General features: G+C 43.6%; 1 protein-coding gene across 2 annotated transcripts; it reads right to left on the bottom strand.

The window, feature by feature from the left end:
* Positions 1-4,520: 4,520 nt before the first annotated feature.
* Positions 4,521-11,395, bottom strand: LOC310838465 (urotensin-2 receptor-like). 2 transcript variants are annotated; one of them, XM_083725925.1, is made up of 2 exons: positions 10,983-11,395; positions 4,521-6,570 (listed from the first exon to the last, which is right to left on the bottom strand). In XM_083725925.1, the coding sequence occupies exon 2, from the start codon at positions 6,400-6,402 to the stop codon at positions 5,293-5,295; it is 1,110 nt and encodes a 369-aa protein (XP_083582051.1). In that variant the 5' UTR covers positions 6,403-6,570; positions 10,983-11,395; the 3' UTR covers positions 4,521-5,292. The 2 variants fall into 2 exon arrangements, with proteins under 2 accessions (XP_083582051.1, XP_083582052.1); XM_083725926.1 differs by having other exon boundaries at positions 11,168-11,395.
* Positions 11,396-16,031: the final 4,636 nt, after the last annotated feature.

Here is a 16,031-nt window from a genome sequence, read left to right as displayed (position 1 = left end):
ATCCTGGAGTAGCTTTGTATGCAGCATGCCTAATTCCAACCACTATGCAGCAGTTGGCCAAAGGTATGCCTTTGTTTGCTAATATGAAGGAGTACAATACGAAAGGGAGCCAATTCTTTGGTTGCCACCGTGGACTGTGGACCTCTCTCCCACTGCATTTTTGCAAGACATGTGAATTTCCTCCCACACTCTACAGCACTTACTGCTGTGAAAACTGTACACAGTACACAGAACAAATACAGTTGTGCCTCTCAGTTTGCCCTTTAGTTTTGTCACCGACACTTATTTATTAGTGTTACTGTTTGGTAACCAGGTCATCATTTGATTTTAAAAAGATAGCTTTTAGATGAGCTCATGTTGAGGCATGGTAGATGGATGAGTATTTTACAAATAAGCATTTTAGTTATTAACTAAAGTGCTAAAGGTGGGGTGGTCGAGGGTTGCTGGCAGAGAGAAGTGCAGCTGCTGCGACCTCTGCTGTAGCAGAAGCCCCAGCTCTGTCCACAGCAGCCATTAGAAAGCCCCCCCCCCCACATGAGGCATTTAAAGGGTTTTTTACACTGTTTTTAATATTGTGCAGTATTGCATTTTTATATTACTGTTGTGTTTTAATTGTTGTAACCTACCGTGGGACATTAGGGTAAAGGGTGGGCTATCATTACAGTTGTGCTTTGGTTCTCAAACACCTTGGTACTCGAACACCGCAAACCCGAAAGTAAGTGTTCTGGTTTGTGAACGTTTTTTTGGAAGCCAAATCTCCGACGTGGCTTCCGCTTGACTGCAGGAAGCTCCTGCAGCCAATTGGAAGCCATGCCTTAGTTTTCAAATGGTTTTGGGAATCAAACAGACTTCCAAAATGGATTAAGTTCGAGAACCAAGGTACCACTGTATTATTATTATTATTATTATTATTATTATTATTATTAGTCAGAATGGAACACCTAGAGATTTACAATCCTAAGTTCCATGGTACTCTGGCGGGGGACAATCATCAGAAGCCTCAGTTAGGCCAGCCTGAAACTGGAGTAATGAAAACATCCCCAGAAGCCAGCAGAACTTCAGAGATAGGCGAGGAGAAATTGGGTAGTGCTCAGCTGCTCTCGTAACGTTTACAGTATTTCTTCTAGTCTATGGACCTACTTATACTTGGATGGTTCTTCTCTCCTTGTTGGCAGTGGGATAACTCAGAAATGCATTGTTCCAAATTCGACAAAGCGAAACACTTGGTGAAAATACCTACTGACCAGTTTTAAGACTGAACGATTCTTCATCTGTTATCCTCCCTTGCCTGCAATCGCTGTAAGAGCTTAGACACCCTTTGCATTGCTATCTGCAGTTCTAATCATGGAGCAAAACAAATCTCTTACTCGAGAACAGAGTACCAGTGACTCAAAAGAAATCCTAGATGCAGCAATTAGGTTTGGAAAATACTGCCTGTTCTTGATTTATTGGTCTCAACAACTCTTTGGCACAGGAAGCTGTACAAAAAAAATTGAGGGCATAACAGTGTATTTTGGCATAAACAAAGCTCAGAAAATATGGGTTGAGATCACTTGAAGCTAAACTGTGGAAGTAATGTGATCAAGCCAGATGGCTGTCCACCCTTTTGGTCATTTTGAAGCCTGCGCACTCAGTGTCTAAATGAGATAGGTGAGCTCCCCAGCCTGATTGAGACTACGCATTCTGTGCCTAGAAGTTGCTCCTTCTGTCAATTCCAAGTGTGTGGGTTCTGGTTGGGTTTATTATTATTATTATTATTATTATTATTATTATTATTATTATTATTATTCTACCCTGCCCATCTGGCTGGGTTTCCCCAGCTAATCTGGGCGGCTTCCAGCAAAAGATTAAAACTACATTAAAACATCAGTCATTAAAAACTTCCCTAAACAGGGCTGCCTTCAGATGTCTTCTAAATGTCATATAGTTGTTTATATCCTTGACATCTGATGGGAGGGCGTTCCACAGGGTGGGCACCATTACCAAGAAGGCCCTCTGCCTGGTTTCCTGTAACTTCGCTTCTCGCAGTGAGGGAACCACCAGAAGGTCCTCGATGCTGGACCTCAGTGTCCGGGTTGAACAATGGTGGAGATGCTCCTTCAGGTATACTGGGCCGAGGCCATTTAGGGCTTCAAAGGTCAGCACCAACACTTTGAATTGTGCTCGGAAACATACTGGGAGCCAATGTAGGTCTTTCAAGACCGGTGTTATGTGGTCTTGGCGGGAAACATAACCTGTGGGAAACATATTCTTTGAATACTTAAGGAGAGTTTCTTATTATTTCAGTATTCAAGGCCTAAAACATGGAGCTTCAGCTTAGTAAATCCAGTAGTATGGGGTTTGCAATGTTAAGCAATATGCGTTGAGGAACTCATGTTATGCTGTTAAAGAGCATATAGCATCTAGACATATTGTTTGAAAATTCTTTTGGATCTCTTTTCTCATTTACTTAAAAAAAGACCCCACACTGTAAGAAGTGCAGTCCTTTATTCTTGATATTCTTAACTTGACCTTCACTTCTGTTCCTTGGCATTCCTCCACAGAACTATGGACAAGGATGTAAGAATCAAATGCCTGATCACAGAGGAAAGAGGTGTGCATTGAAACCAATGTGACAGAGGCTCCCAAACCTTTCACCCCATGAGCTACTTGAAAATTGCTGAGGGTCTTGGCAGACAACTTAATGACCTTTCAGCCCATTTCAGGATTTGTAACGCAGTGTGTTAGATGCTACATGAATAGCATCTCCACTGCTTCTTCCCCCCGTCCCCTCCTTAGATTGCATTTCTGGTACTGCAATCTGAATTCCACAGAATTGGCCCTTCTGAATGAAGCTCATGGACCCCAGGTTTGAATCCCCTGTTATAAGGAGTTCTTGTAATAGGGAGGTTGTGATGCTTCTCCAAGTTAGTGTTTTTACTACTACCTTGCTGCATTTGTTGACTTTGAAACATGCTGGGAATGTGCCCCCTGCTGCTCATCATCCAAAGCAGTCTTATACATGAGGGGGGGGGGAATCTCCTGCAAGAAATAATTTGTGTGGAGAGGAAGTAAAGAAGGAAATGGTGAATGACACTGCAATTCTGCACCTAAGGGTCCACTCAGAAGAAGTAAGCCCTATTGAGTTTGGTGGGACTTACTCCTAAGGAAGAGTCTAACACTCTTATTCCTGGTTAGACACACATAGGCACACATACCTTCACCTGCACACACTGTGTGAATACAACAAAGCACCCTTCTTCTTTCTGTCCTGCAAAGAACTGAAAAGCAGAGGTGACATGCTGACATTCCTGCCTTTTATATTCTGTGGGGAAGCATGAGAAAGTAAAGGCACACTCTTAGATGTTTGAAAGTAGATTCATTTTGCCAGAAATAACCAACTGATAAGGTGCAATAATTATTTTGCAATGCCTTTATCCAAGCTATTCATCTCTGCAGACAAGGAGGCAGGCATCTCTTTTGTCAGGCTCCAGTGACTGTGCAGTGAACATTTCACCGACTGGGGCTGCAGTTCATATTTTCAGTTCTTTAAAGTGAGTTATGGCGAAGAAACCATTTTCAGCTCATACATTCTCCACCCCCCTGAGCTAGCCCATAAAAGAGAAATACCAGGAGTGGGGGTGGGGCAGGGAGGCAGTGGCGGCAGTGTAGTTTGTGACTGACAGCTGTAGCTTCAGGCCAGAAAATTATTTTACCAGGTTTCTGCCATTCTTTAACTTCAAATATGGCTTTGTGTGACTGATTAACCATGTTTACATGGATACTTAGTGCTGACAGCTTCTACCCAGCTGATCTTGAGATACAGAGAGGAATGATCTGGTGTAACTCTTAAATAATCTGTTCTGACCAATAAACATCTGTATCAAGCATATCATAGAATCACAGAATTGTAGAGTTGGAAGGTACCCCGAGGGTCATCTAGTCCAACCCACCACAATGCACATGGTTCCCCATCCAGTTTGAAACCATACCCAACCCTACTTAGCTTTGCAAATTTGCTAGCAAAGCTGCACATGAATTGTTTCCCCTACCTCAACAAAACTGCATTTGTTTGGCATGTTTTGGCTTGACCCTGGGTAGCTCTAAGTCATGCCTCTCATAATGTCATCATGTCATGTTAGATCTGATATGATAAGAAAGATGTGGTTGGTTGAAAAAGGCTTTAATGAGGAAAAATTGTGCCAGCCAGCTATTTATTTACTTGCATTTCTTTCCCGCCTTTCTCCCATCATGGAATTCAAGGCAGTGTATGTGTGGTTTTTCGGCAATTTCTCATCCAGGCATTGAGCAGACTTAGACATGCCTAGCTTCAGCAAGCTGCTGTTCTTGTGTGCCTAGCTATGGAAGCTGAGGAACCTGCTTGGGTGCCTGGGTGAGGTAGTAGCAGGGCAGCTAAACAGAGTAAGAAAAGTATCATGCACCCAAACCTGAAACTAGCCTCAATGTACTCAATACCATTTCCCCCAAACTCAACTGCTATGTTGGTTCTCAACCGCAACAAGACACACATGATCACAAACTGAAGTCTTAGTTCTTTATTGATTTCACTTATTTCCCCAAACAACTGCTTGGGTGATATACTTCAAAACAACAGTAATAAAAAAAAAACTTTTGACAAACAATGGTTCAATAATTTAAGTTGAAACGTCATGGGGTAGTTGGGGTGTATTACATGTTTTTTGTGATTGAGTGAGTTCACCCAAAGTTACATCTAAGGCAAAAAGCAGTGGATTGGGAACTCTAGGAGACATAAGAGGCAACTCCTAGGGGGTAAGGTCCCATTGGCTCCTCCAATAAAATATTTGAGCCCCTCCCCCAAGTTGATGGGCATTGCCATTCAAATGGTGCGCACACACTGTGTCTTGTGATTGATTGTGAGGGGCAGGGCTTACCTGGGCCCCTCCAATATTTTTTTGAAGTTGGCACCCCTGCTAGAAGATCATACTCTTAAGTCAGGACATGTCTATTTTATGATACCCATTTGATACTTTGCATTGCATCCAACGGAGCACTAAGTGAATCTTCTGTCAGCACAAGGATTTTTGTGAGTGTTTTCCTCCTCCCCATGCACACCCCCTAGATCTGTTCTAGGGTTTCCGCCAAGCCTCTGGGGGAGGAGAGGGGGGAACGACCTACTGTGCAAGCAGTGATGCTTGTGCTGATGGAACATTTTAGTTGAATGCCACCTTTGGTGGTTCCCTGCTTCTCTGCTTTTGCCATTTGACAACACAGCAGCCTCTCAGTCCAGGCTCCCATGAGGCTAGCCAGTGCTTGGAGGTGTCCCTCCCCGCTTCAGGGACTGCTGTTTCCCCCAGGAATGGGAGGGAGCACAAAGGTCTCTGTGTAGTGCTGGCTGCTTGTGGACCACGATCTCCCAGAGATCCTCTGGAACCTGCTTCTCCTCTGGAAGTAGCCGCCGCTGCTGTTAAAGGATCGCTGCCTGTTCCTCAAGTACTCTTTGTAGTTTTTGGTCAGCAAGGTGTAGAGGAAAGGGTTGATGCAGCTGTTGCTGTAAGTCAGGCACGTGGTCAGGTAGTTGATGTTCCTGGTGGCGTTATGAGACACTGGGAGGGGGTCAATGTATTGGGAGAGGAGGTGCCATATCCAGAAAGGCAGGAAGCAGGCCCAGAAGACCAGCACGATAGTGAAGATCAAGTACAGCACTTTTTGGTTGGGCAGCCTCTTGGTCTCTTTCAGAGAAGTCGTTTGGGACACCCAGTAAGTCCTTGCCAGCCGGATGTAAAGATACCCGATAACAACCCCGGGACCCACAATGCTGGTACAGAAGAGGATGGTGATGTAGATCTTGTAGGACAATTTGCTCCAGGTAGGGAGGCAGATGTTCTTGTCCTCTCTTACAAGCTGGATCATGATGAGCATCGGGAGGGTGAGGAGCAGAGACACAACCCAGATGATGATGGCAATGGCTTTCCGGTAGCTCTTGGACCTTTTCACAGTGTCCAGGGGCTTCAGCACTGCCAGGTATCTCTCTGTGCTCATCACCATCAAGGTGAAAATACTGGTGTGCATGGTGAGGAAATCCAAGCTGAAAAGGATCCGGCACCCAGCTTCTCCAAAGTACCAACCCCTGGTGAAATATGTCCCGACAATGAAAGGGATGGTGAGAAGGTAGAGTAGGTCTGCTAGGGCAAGGTTGATGATGTAGATGTACATAGAGGCAGAGTATCTCAGATAGTGGCACATCACCACCAAGGTGTAGATGTTGCCTGTCACTCCAATAACGCACATGATGGAGAGGATAGTCCCGATGGTGCAGGTGGCTATGAAGTCCTCTGTGGAGGCCCCATCCCAGGTTGTATTGTAGGAAATGTTGGGGTTGCTTCTGAGTAGGTTGCCCTTATCTGTGCCCACCCTCACTGTTGAGGAGACTGTGTCCTCCATCCTCTTAAATGATCTAACTCAGCAGCCCATGAACAGTGGAAAGTGAGTTCTTCTCAACTGGGTATTCCAGACACCATAAGGAGGGCAGAGCAGGCTTCATTTTTCAGCTGTTATCGCTTGTGCCGAAGCAGAGGCAGCTTCCCCAAAGTTTACACCAAGTGGTTTATTCTAGAGAAAGGACATGAAGAAACAGTGTTAGGGTAGGGAGAATCACAGAATGGGAGGGCTGCAAAGGTGGAAGTTTCAACTACAGTCTAGATTGTGAGTCTGGATAAGTGACAGGGTTGCAAACTGGCAGGCAACGAGAGTTTCATTAGCTAGTTAGGAATTTGGCCCCTTCTCATTCTGATTTTCTGAACAGCTAGTCCAACTCGCTACATTCGTAGAATGAGAGATTTGCTACCTTAGATACCTTAGATGCCTTAGGTGCCGCCAGCAGATTACAGACATGTGCACTGTCCAAGGTGCCAAAGGTGCCCTATAGCAGGGGTGGCTCCCCCTGGGCAAATGTTTTTGGTCCTCCAAGACCCAAGCAACTTTTATGGTGATAGCAAGAGGGAAAACATTATAATAAACATGGCTCACTGTGCTCTCCTGGAGCACCCTCATCAGACCCTCATCAATTGTATGTATATGTTGTGATCTTTGGATGAAGAGTTGTATACAAATTTTAATAATAATAGTAATGCTACTACTAATAATGGGACGCAGGTGGTGCTGTGGTCTAAACCACAGAGCCTGGGGCTTGCCGATCAAAAGGTTGGCGGTTCGAATCCCCGCGATGGGATGAGCTCTCGTTGCTCGGTCCCTGCTCCTGCCCACCTAGCAGTTCGGAAGCATGTCAAAGTGCAAGTAGATAAATAGGTGCCGCTCTGGCGGGAAGGTAAATGGCGTTTCCGTGCACTGCTCTGATTCGCCAGAAGCAGCTTAGTCATGCTGGCCACATGACCCAGAAGCGGTACTGCCTCAGCCAGTAAAGCGAGATGAGCACCACAACCCCAGAGTTGTCCACGACTGGACTTAATGGTCAGGGGTCCCTTTAAAAAGGTAAAGGTAAAGGTACCCCTGCCCGTATGGGCCAGTCTTGACAGACTCTGGGGTTGTGCGCCCATCTCACTTAAGAGGCCAGGGGCCAGCGCTGTCCGGAGACACTTAATGTAATCAGCAGAGAGGGGGGATTTGTGTCCCCATCAGCTGAGAGGAGGGGGCTTATTGTCTCCTCCACAGATGACAAATGATTGATCTGATGAGCTGGTAGGGGATGATTTGCCTCCCCATTAGAGTGCTGTGCTAGACAGAGAGATTTAAATCTCTCCACTCACCCCAGGATTATTATTATTTTTTCCTCCTTAGCCCAGCACTGCGATGGGGATGGAAACCAACCCACTGGTCATTAGGCCAGTCATTTGATGAGGCGCGTGAGAACCCTTTCTTCTGTTAATCTGCACAGATCAGCTGAGGAGGGGGAACGTGTGTGTGTGTGTGTGTGTGTCTTTTGTCAAACGGGTATACATGTGCACATGCAAGAATGTGGGATATTCTCACCTACTGCTGGCATTCAGACTCCAGAGTGTTGGCCAAGGATGAATGCAACTCTTGCAAAAAACCAGCAGCAACATAAGGCAACCACCCTGGCTCTATAGACGAAGAATACATTTTACTAAATTGAACCCCAACAGCCTTTGGTAAACTGTTCACATTCTTTAATAATGAACCACCAATAATGAATTGTATTTCTATGTGGCTAAAGAAATGGCCACATGATTCAGCCTCCATTTTCAATGAGCCCAGGCTGACTTCCAGGCTTGTCATCAGTTTGGGATGAGGTGGCAATCACAGGCATGCTGCTACTCAGTGGTTCGTCTTGGCATAACATTCTCATGTTGAACCAACATTTTTAAGACAGGCACATTTTCGAAACCTATGTGTACTGATTTGTTTTCTATCTTTTTAAAAAAATAGGAGACATTGTTTGGGACCCAGTCAAGAGTTTCTGATGCTTTGGCTGGTAATGGCGCACTGGCAGAAGTGTGCAACTGGGGTTCTCACTGCCAGTTTCCTACAACTCAACCTCCACAGTCTTCTCTTAAAGCCCTCTCAGCAAGAGTCCCTCATCTCACCTTGTGGCAAAGAATTTCACCAATTTGTTGCACACTGTATGAAGTTGATTTGTGGGATTGGTTACTGCCACAAAGTTGGGTGATGGTTTCAGAAGGGTGTCAAAGTGACAAACGCTAGAAAAAGAGGTCTTGTCAGCCTCAAGAATCGGACGGGCTGCTCAGAAGAACAGCAGAGGAGGGCCATTGCCATGTGGCCATCAGGTTTGGCATGGTGGGGAGCAGGATGTTAGATGAGAATATACCAGTGATCTTGTCCAGCGAAAGTGATTCCATGTTCACCCCGAACAGCAGGGGTCTTCTGTGGGCACATTTGGAATTTTGAGATGGTGTAGGGTAGACTCACAAAATGAATGCTGCGGGACATGGTATAACACAAAAATGGATGCCATGTGGGGCAGGATGCAACATCAGATGGCTGCCGTGGGACGGCATTAATGGCTGTCACACCTGAAAGAGCAGGAAAATAAAAAATGACCTGCCTCATCACCTGCCCCTTATCTGTAAGCCACCACCACTCACAGAGAGAAGCTCTTTGCACCTTGCTTCTTTTGAGAAGAGATGAGCTGTTTGGTTCCCAATCCTGGCAACCTGCGAAATGTGAGCGTGTTTAAGGGTGGAGGGGTGTTTGATGTAGGAGATGCTCAGCCAGTGCAAACAGGCAATGAGCAGGAAGAGGAAAGAGGCTGCTGTGCATTGTGGATTTCTGAAGGCATGTTTATTGAGCCCTTTCACATAGGAATTACCAGGAGAAACATACCGTGCACAATTGACACCAAGTCATTTCTGCAACCGCATAGTTGGATTTTTGTGGGGAGCCACTGCGACCACAGCAATTTAGCACAGAGAGAACACATCACCAGTGCAAACCATGTTTCCCCCCATGATCTTGTACATCAGGGGTGGAGAACCTGTGGCCCTCCAGATGTTGTTCGATTCCAACTCCCATGATCCCTGACCATTGGCCATCATCAATGGAGTCCAACTGCATCTGGAGAGACACAGGTTCCCCATCCTGGTTGTACATAAATAGGACAAGCTTGCTTGGAGAAAGAAAGGATTTTAAAATTTTTGAACTCACCCAAAGTTCACATTTAGGTCCAGTTCACATAAATGTAGGCAATAATAAGTGATTTTTTGAAATGGTCTGTACTGCCCAATGTTTGTTTTTGTGTTTCTTAACAATGTTTCCTGAGAAAGCTGAAAGCAGGTCACAAAAATATAGAATCATGCATGAAGTTTTGACAGACCTCCAAGACAAATTTGCTCCTCCCCACACTCTCTACTGATTTGGAGGGGGGGCATCATTAATATATTTTGTTATTATTTCTGAGGAACTTTCAGGCTTTTGCCAGGAAAGAAAATATCTGTGCTGGACACAGCAGGTGTTGAAAGTGTCACCAGCCTGGCTTGAGCACAGATCTGCCACCCAGCACAATTCCTTATGTTACAAAGCAATGCGACACAGCACGGGGCATTTTTGTCCGGCTTGGTAAAGGGTAACATTTTAAACTGAGGCTTGCTTCTTAACAGATGTGGAAGGAGGGATTCAAATTATCTTGTTTGCCTCTCTTGGGGACCACACACTTCTAAAGTTCCTCTATCTTTAACACAAGCAGTTCAGTCTTCATCAAAGAACAGGTCTGTGAGGCACTTCAGGCAAATTAGATCAATGCCTTTATAGACAAAAAGACTGAGACGGTCCGTTTGCTTTGATGCATATAGTACTACTCCAAGGTTTCAGGCAGCCTAGTCCTATGCCTTTTACCTGTAATGTAGCCCTACTTTGCATTCAACTTGCAGCTTTGACAAAATGCAAATAGCATTGGCTGGGGAGCTATTATCAGTATCATAGCAGGTATGGAAGGGGGATGTAACTGTTTCCTCCCCTGCTGCAGTGCTGAGGAAAATCCTTCTTCTGAAATTGGTATTTGTTTTGATAGTGAAATATCCCATTGGAGTCAAATTCCTCTTCTACACACACACACGAAAAAGCTGCACATTCAATCCAGTGACACATATAATAATAACACTTCTAATTTGACCCAAGATATCAGCCCTAGTTTAGAAGTGGCACAAAGATGCTACTTCTAAAGTACATCTTGATGTGTGCTCAGTTTGGAAACAGGCTAAAAACACCCAGACGATAACATACCTTCCTAACACTGAGAAAACACAAAAGATCCTCCTGAGCTGAGGGTAAGAAGAAGAGAAAAAGACACAATTTTCATCAGCATGTCAGAAATGAAGCACAAGCACACACAAGCACATACATACCATGTTTGCATTTTGATATCAACTGCCAATGCATAACGCAGCCCTCGGAGGCATTAAGAAATAAGAACTATCCTTCCTGACCTTCAGCTACATCTTTCATCTCAGGTGACCAGCACACACATTTCAAGGAGTTGCCCCAGAAAGATCAATAAATCCCGTCCCGAAATGGAAATTCCAGATCCAAACCTGACTTCTGTGAAATTCCAGCTGATGAAGTTTCTTCTTGCGTGAGTGGAGTAAATAAATAATGGGTGGCTTGGTGAAAATGTCTCCAGAGGATCTTCCTAGACACGAGGAAACGGTGCAAAACCCAAGGCTCAGAGCATCTGGGATGACTGTGTGAAAGAGAGCGAGAGAGCGAGAAACCTCACTAAGTATGTTTGAAATGTGTGCCCTCCCAATCCTTGCATTCACTTATGCCTGCTATTTATGCTGCTCCCCGTGACGCTCAACATTGTTGGACTGCAACTGCAGCAGGCGGGCGAGCTAGCCGGGATCTTCTCTCATTTTTTTTTTAAAGAAGCAGCATTTCAAAAACCAAAGCTGGTTGCTAGCCCAAGAGACAGCAAGCCATGCATCGCACATCAGGACTGTTTCATCCTGACTGAGAGGGCTACTTATATACTCCTTGAAACATTCTTAGCCTTTCCCCAAACAGATCTCTGTGTAGGGAGGGGAGGAGAGGGGATCCAATATTCTTTGCAGAAGCTTGGGAATAAAAATAACAGGTCTGGGGTTTGTGTAAGAAAGGGTTAAATCCTTCTGGGGAAGGTGCCAGCGGGAGACTTGGCATTGAGATTTAATTCCAAAAGGGAGCTGTGAATTTGTTTGGGTTGGAGGATTTATTGACAGCTGATCTACTACTCGGGTATCATAAGTGACACCTTTAAGACATGCTGTCCTGATGATAATAAACAGCTGTCCAGCTTGTTTAGGGCTCTCTGCTAATTTCTCTTTCGACTTGGGATGACTGTGGCAAACTAAAGGGGAAAAGATGAGCGGACTGCTTTGAAAATGAAAACTTTTTAGAACTGGGAGAAGCTGCTTAATGAAGATGGGGGGGGGGGGGGAAAGGAGCTGAACGCAGGTAGGGGCTGCAGATGCCGAGCCAAATCACTTGCTCCCATTCCTCTCCTTCAAGAAACATTCATTGTTGACAGAATCATTCTCTGTTGAACCCTTTCCTGGAAGGTGGAACCTCTCCTTATACTGCCTTATTTTAAATTATTAAGCTTTGGAGCCTCTCAGAGTGCAGAGCTCAAATTTTCACAATAGTGCACTTTTCTGTAAAACTTATTTGTGGACTGATTAATAATGATCATGTTCAGATGTGGAGGCGTGTTATACTGGTGTGAGGATACACATGGCATGACATAACAGTGACCGATATAAGAATGGTGCTCTTTTTTCACAAAGCATCAAATTTATACTATATTACTGACTAATGCAAAATGATAATTTTCAAATATTGCGGAATGTGTACACACAGATATGCAGCCAATTTAAATAATTCTTTGAGCATGGTATAGCAAATAGTGGGTAATATACGACACAAGATATGAAGGCAATTCATAAAACCCTTCGGAACACCAGGATAGTTTTGAAAAACCCTACAGTTGTACTTTATAGAAATGTTCGACAATATACACATCTGCACAAATATTTGAAATTGTATGTCTCTTAGCTACATTTAGTATTTCACACGTTTGTAGAAATGAAGTGGAACTTTGGGCACATGTTAAAAAGCTACAAGGGAGCAGTTCATGGCAAGTGTGGGGAGCTTCTGCGAGGGTTGTTGACAGGGGCTTGTATAGTCCATCACCTTTCTGAATCCAGCCCCAGCTTGCTCTGAAAGGAAGGGCAGGCTTGGACTCTTGCGTCTCTTCACAGCACTAAGAGCTCTTGGGCAAAGTTAGTTGGTTTGGCTAAGAAATTGGTTGATTTGTGGCTTAGCACAACAAACTGCTGAGCCAGTCTCTTGGTTGCATCCACGTTGCCTCACTTCAGTCATATTATTAACACATCTTCATAATCCAGGGCTGCCATATTTCAAACAGTGAAAATCCGGACAGAAATGTTGAGCTTTTTGGGCAAAATCACTAAAAAAAGAATGCTGTTTTTGAGCTATTTTTATGGAAAAATGGCAAAAATAACATTGCCGACACTGCCAAGTCATAATCTAAATTATCAACCTATGTGCGTCAGTATTAATACAGTGTGGTGTGAAGCAGAGTGGTAACTTAAGCTTTATGCTTTGTATTGTATATAGTAAATAACCCCTGTTAAAGTGCAACTTGGTATTATGAATGTTAAGAAAGATGTAAGATTATTAACAATATGGCACCATTAAGCTAGTTAAAAGGAATATGAAGATAAATGAAAATATAAGAAAAGATAAATTTTGGATAAATATTATGCTAAAATTAAGCTTTTAAGGTTTGGGTAAAATTATCTAAAATTAGGGACACAATATTGGAAAATTATAATATAAGAATTGAAACAAGGTGATAAATTGCTGGGTAAAGCTCGAAAAACTTGGAAGGCAGGAACGAGAGATGCGAGGAAGTCCAAAGAAGTGAAGAAAATATGGTTATTGTAAAATTATATGTTATTTTGTTTGTTCTTTCTATTGTATTAAGAAAATCTTTAATAAATGTTTTTTTAAAAAAAATAAAGTACCTTCCCACCTTCAAAAATAAAAAAATAAAAAAATAAAAAAAAATAAAGTGCAACTTGGTATTTCCTTTATTGCCCGCCTGAGTCCCCAAAAGAGCCCCATGGCAAGACCATCCCTGAAACTGGAGTTGCCTCAATGAGCCCTGACTTTCTTCCATGTTCTGCTCAGTTCCTAGGTTCTCTTTTTCCTTTTCATCTCACTGCCTCCAATTGGGAACACTGCACAGGTCTTCTATTCACTCATTTTGATCTGGTCTGTTGGTTTCAGTGCTTAAGGCCTTTTCATTTTAACTTACCCTTGAATCTGTTGGGGTACATTAATTAGAGAACTAGACTAAAGTAGTAGTATATGTGAGAGGGGGGATTTAAACTTAGCACAGCCATTAATTTATAGAGCAGCCTGAAGACATCTGTAAGAGGAAGTGTTAGCACTGGCTTATGACTATTGATGTGTCACAAGAATTTAGTTCTTAGGAAAAGTACTGAATATTATTATACAAGTGTTATAATTTGTGGCAGGGGGAGGAAAGCTGACAGAAAGTACATTTAAAAGCACCGGGCATCACCAGCAAAGGCTAGAGTAGCCAGGAAATATGGCTGATCTTTTCAAATATATACATACTTTTTAAAGCCAAATAGAGTTAACTGCATTCTGAGTGGGTAACTGAGATGTAATAAGAATACGGGCTTAAACTGGTGGGAGGAAGAGCTAGTTTAAATATGGGAAATAGTTTGCTAACAAATCTGGACTAGAAGAAGTATTTTATGGTTTATTTTGTGGCTTTCTAACATTTGTTACAGACAGCAAAGCCAAAAAATAAAATATCAATTAGCAATGAAATATCAGTAGTTGAAGCACTTCCACCAGTATAGCCATCCAAGAGGGATAGCTTTGGGATAAATAGCCTTGAATTTGTGCAATGGTCATAGACTGGCCTTTTAAACTCCCTCATCCTTCTTGCTACAGCATCATCATTTTGCCTTGGCCATGTCATTCTGCTTCCTCAACACCCTTTCCCTTCCTGTACATGCTTGGATCTTGATTAACACTGGGCATGGTTGTCATGATGGTGCAAGAGCTGCTCGCTCATTAATGTGTGAGATTTACCTGGAAAGAGATATAATCCCTTGCCTGCTTAGCTCTGATCCGAAGCTTAAGCCAGCATTTGCAAACCACTCATAGATTGCTTCACTGTGCTTCAGGAGAACCCAATTATCCCATGCTAATAAGTCTTTTCATCAAAACTCTCCTGTAGTCTTTGCAGCAGGAGCGAACTTGTCGTTGCTGCTGTTGGCATTTGGAAGATGGTTGTAGACAGATTTTCTCGGGGACCAGGTGGCTTCTGGTGTCAGTCAAACTAAATTAGGACTCTGCATTGTTTTCCTCATTCCCATGCCATTGTAATGACTATCAAGGGGAAGGGGAAAGGAATGCAACATCATGATTGCTGCACTGCCCTCTTTTGAGCTGAATGCATCTCACCTGCTTTTATGTTCTGGATGTAATAAACTGTGGAGTGTTGCTAAAAAGAGGAAAAAGGGGTCTCCAAACACCTTCCTTGCCTAACCACTACAAACCATTCTCAGACCTATTAGGATTTCTGAGTCCTTAGCACATACCAGAGACATTTTTTTTAGTATTAGGAGGGGTAAAACGTGTTTCTGTGTCCACATGTGTGTTTCAAACTACAGTGGAACCTCAGGTTAAGTACTTAATTCATTCCGGAGGTCCGTTCTTAACCTGAAGCTGTTCTTAACCTGAAGCACTACCTTAGTTAATGGGGCCTCCTGCTGCTGCCGTGCTGCCGGAGCACGATTTCTGTTCTTATCCTGAAGCAAAGTTCTTAACCTGAAGCACTATTTCTGGGTTAGCAGAGTCTGTAACCTGAAGCGTATGTAACCTGAAGCATATGTAACGCGAGGTACCACTGTATATGAAACTGATATTGTGAAGTAGAAGATCGGTTTTATGTGTTAGCAGAAATTGCAGTGGTTGGTTCTAGTTGCTTGGTTTCCTTCCTTGCTTGCTTAAAAATCACCCTACAGCTCCATTCCCATTGTTTCAGAGTAATATAGCAACAAGGGAAGATGCCTTATTCAAAGCCAGGCAGTTGGTCAATCTCGCTCAATATAATCTACACAGGCTGCTGCTGGTTTTCTCCAGGATTTCACATAGCGTTAACTCTCAGTCCTACCTAGAGATGCCAGGGATTGAACCACGCAGATGTTCTACCACTAAGCTATGTCAGGAACCCCTTTGCAGAAGATATGATGGCAAGACAACCAGAAGATGGCCGCTTCAATGATACAGAAAGGCATCAGCTTAAATGCCAGTGTCAGATGTGTCAGCAGCACTTGGCCAGCCTACATTGGACAGGCTGATGCTTCAATTGCATAGCAACCACGAATCAGTTCTAAAACAACAACAACATGGGGAGGACAGTACCAAAACCACAGACGTTTGAGGAACTGGGTTCTCCATTAAGAGTGAGTGAAGGATGACAGTGCTGCAGAGACGGGACAGCATGGAAGCAGACTTTTGAAAAGCCCCCTTTCTCA

This window comes from Podarcis gaigeae, assembly GCF_964106915.1.
Source record: "Podarcis gaigeae genome assembly, chromosome: 2".
In the NCBI taxonomy this organism is placed as follows: domain Eukaryota; kingdom Metazoa; phylum Chordata; class Lepidosauria; order Squamata; family Lacertidae; genus Podarcis; species Podarcis gaigeae.
This window is presented reverse-complemented; position numbering and strand designations above follow the sequence as displayed.

What these genes read in the sequence shown, in the direction of transcription:
- LOC310838465 (XM_083725925.1), bottom strand. Translation starts at nt 6,402, where the DNA reads ATGGAGGACACAGTCTCCTCAACAGTGAGGGTGGGCACAGATAAGGGC.